The following is a 2,774-nucleotide window of genomic DNA, read 5'->3' on the forward strand; positions in this document are numbered from 1 at the left end:
ATCTATAATATTTTTGAAACTTTAGTGGATTTTCATATATATATTATTCGGTTGTTGAAGGCTAGATTCGCCCCTGATTTAATGTATGTTTCCCTTTTATTTACAGAAATTCCTTTTTCTTCTTTGTCCATGCAGTGGTTTATCTTGACAAGATTAAAAATGATAGAAGGCAGAAAACTAAATGTCAAACTAAGTACAATTATACTATCGAACCTACATCTATCTCACAAAAAATATTGATTGACTCGTAGAAGGAACAATGATTGGTAATATATGATCATGTATTGAAAAGTTGAGGATCTTACTGGAAATTTTTTTATTTCGAAGGGTTTACATGTAACCACAATAGCTCAATTATTAGTAGCAATAATAATAGTATCTAGAATCTAGATTAATCATGACTTACCAGTCCCTTTCTCGTGTATTTTTTCCCACTATATATAAATTCCCTCTTCGCTTTGAATCTTCTCTTCAAACACACTTGAACAAAATGTAAGTCCTTCCCCCGAACTCAAACCTCTACAAAATATGGCCATGTCTCGGCCAAATTTAATAGAAAACCCTATAAAACTTGGCAAATTCAGGAATAACAATCAAGCTCAACAAAGAAATAGGTTATCTTTTTGGGCGTTTATTTTTTCCATTTTCATGTATATTTCAATCTTTTATATCTTCAACCTCTCCCCATCTACTCTTCTTAACACTACCAAATTCTGGTTCTTCATTTCCAACACTCTCATACTCATTATTGCAGCTGATTTTGGTTCTTTCTCTTCTTCAAGTGATCAAGAATATTCATTTGAAGAGTACATGAAAAAATGCCATCAAGAAAAGAGTGTTAATATTAGTACTTCATCATTTAATTATTCTCCGTATACCATCAAATCTATTGAATATAAGGAGACTAATCCACAAGAAGAGGTCGTTATGATAAAAGAAGAAGAAGAAGAAGAAGATGACGAAGAAGAAAACATAAAAGATGTGGTTTTTGTCGAAAAAAACAAAAAAGAAAAACAAATAATCAATATTACTGATAAAGATAAAGTTGATCACGAAGATAAGAAGAAGAATAAGAAGAAAGGTGAAGCCAAATGCGAACGGAGTAACTCAGAAAAAGCAATGATAAAGGTGGCGAACAATAATGGGAATATTGAAAAGAAGATTCATGGGATTCAAAGGTCAAAATCTGAGAGATATAATTTCGTAAATAAAGGAGATGAAGAAAATGAAGAGTTCTCAGACATGTCAGTAGAGGAGCTGAATAGAAGGGTAGAGGAGTTTATTCAAAGATTTAATAGACAGATTAGACTTCAAGCTGTTGCTAGAAACCGCCAAACTTAGGGGAAATCTATAAGGATGCGCTGCCTCCTCTCTAGTCGTTTTTGTTTTGTTTTGTTTTGTTTGGTTTGGTTGTCTTGTGTTCCGTTTTCTTTTTCTTAATAATAGTGAGTGTAAATGCTTTAGACTTATTCATGAAAGTATCCGGATCTACTTGTGTATAATTTGACTATTTTACTTATTTAGAATACGTTGCTACCTTCTACCTACACATGTATCAAATATATCATCATGATCTCTAAGGTTTACGTCCACTAGTAGGTATCTTAACATATATATCGATATATGAAAGGTTCTGAAGATTACAGAGTAAAATATGACGCGAAATAGAGAACGAAAATGGAATTTATTGATTCTTCTTTTGGAGGAAAAAAAGTATTTCTCGATCTTCGACTTGCAAAGAGAAATATAACATGCTTCAAGTAATAACGAAGACAGTAAGTAACAAATTTAATAACCGGCAGGTTGAGGATACTGATCTGTTTTTTCCAATAATCATCATATGTTTGACGTGGTAATTGAAAGGGTTCCTTCAAATTAAATTGGCTTTTTTTGTTGGTAAAAGGGAAATTAAACTACTTTTATTACTAGAGTAGTTTAGTACAGAGCTTGACTTGCCTAGGATACATCGTACCTAGCTAGAAACTCATTTTCATAAGAGGAGGAAACCAGAAAAGGGGTACATATAGATCATTAAGTTTTCAAAAAACTTCTAAAATATTTTTATGCTTAGCCAGATCATTCGTTATTTTATTGTCTTCCTTTAGCCTATACTTTAGGCAATCATCAATAATCTTAGAATAATGGTTGTTACCATTTGAAAAAACATGTTAGTATTTTCTTTACATTAAGTTTCTATTCAACTAGTATGGTTCCATTTTATGTACTACGAAGTGTATGGACTTAAATTTGAGTAAATTATTCTAACTCAATCATGATAGATGATGCATCAGTTTTACGATAGTGTCAAACTACAGAAAAGAAAAGACGCAAATATTAGCTATCATATGCATATGGATCGTAATGATCGAAGAAATAACATCATAGTACTGTTATTCTTGTGGATAATATTTTTGTTTCTAAAAAAGAAGGTAAATTAAAAAGGAGGTTAACAAGTAAGTGAAATATTGTTCATATTTCTCAATTTTAACTAACAATTATTTTTTCTTCTTTCGTCATTATAATGATGCCCTGTGGCATTACTATTGTGACGTGGCCATAAAAAATACGGTAAATTGTTACTACAGTTTATATTGTTTGAGATACAAGTGTATAACGTGGAAAGGAGGGGAAGTATATATGTCGAGCAATAATTGTTGGCCGAATACCTACTAATTCTCTAAACTTGGCACCATTTATTTGGTGCACATAAATTATATGATTATATTAGGATTTGAGCATGTGACTTATAGTAATTTTTTAATCAACTTTGTTGC

General features: G+C 31.3%; 1 protein-coding gene across 1 annotated transcript; it reads left to right on the top strand.

The window, feature by feature from the left end:
• The first annotated feature begins 478 nt into the window (after positions 1-478).
• On the top strand, positions 479-1,502 carry LOC104110177 (uncharacterized). The gene has a single exon (XM_009619620.4). It carries the CDS (start codon positions 529-531, stop codon positions 1,339-1,341), a length of 813 nt encoding a protein of 270 aa, XP_009617915.1. The 5' UTR covers positions 479-528; the 3' UTR covers positions 1,342-1,502.
• Positions 1,503-2,774: the final 1,272 nt, after the last annotated feature.

Source organism: Nicotiana tomentosiformis, chromosome 2 (assembly GCF_000390325.3).
Source record: "Nicotiana tomentosiformis chromosome 2, ASM39032v3, whole genome shotgun sequence".
Taxonomy (NCBI): Eukaryota; Viridiplantae; Streptophyta; class Magnoliopsida; order Solanales; family Solanaceae; genus Nicotiana; species Nicotiana tomentosiformis.

What these genes read in the sequence shown, in the direction of transcription:
- LOC104110177 (XM_009619620.4), top strand. Translation starts at nt 529, where the DNA reads ATGGCCATGTCTCGGCCAAATTTAATAGAAAACCCTATAAAACTTGGC.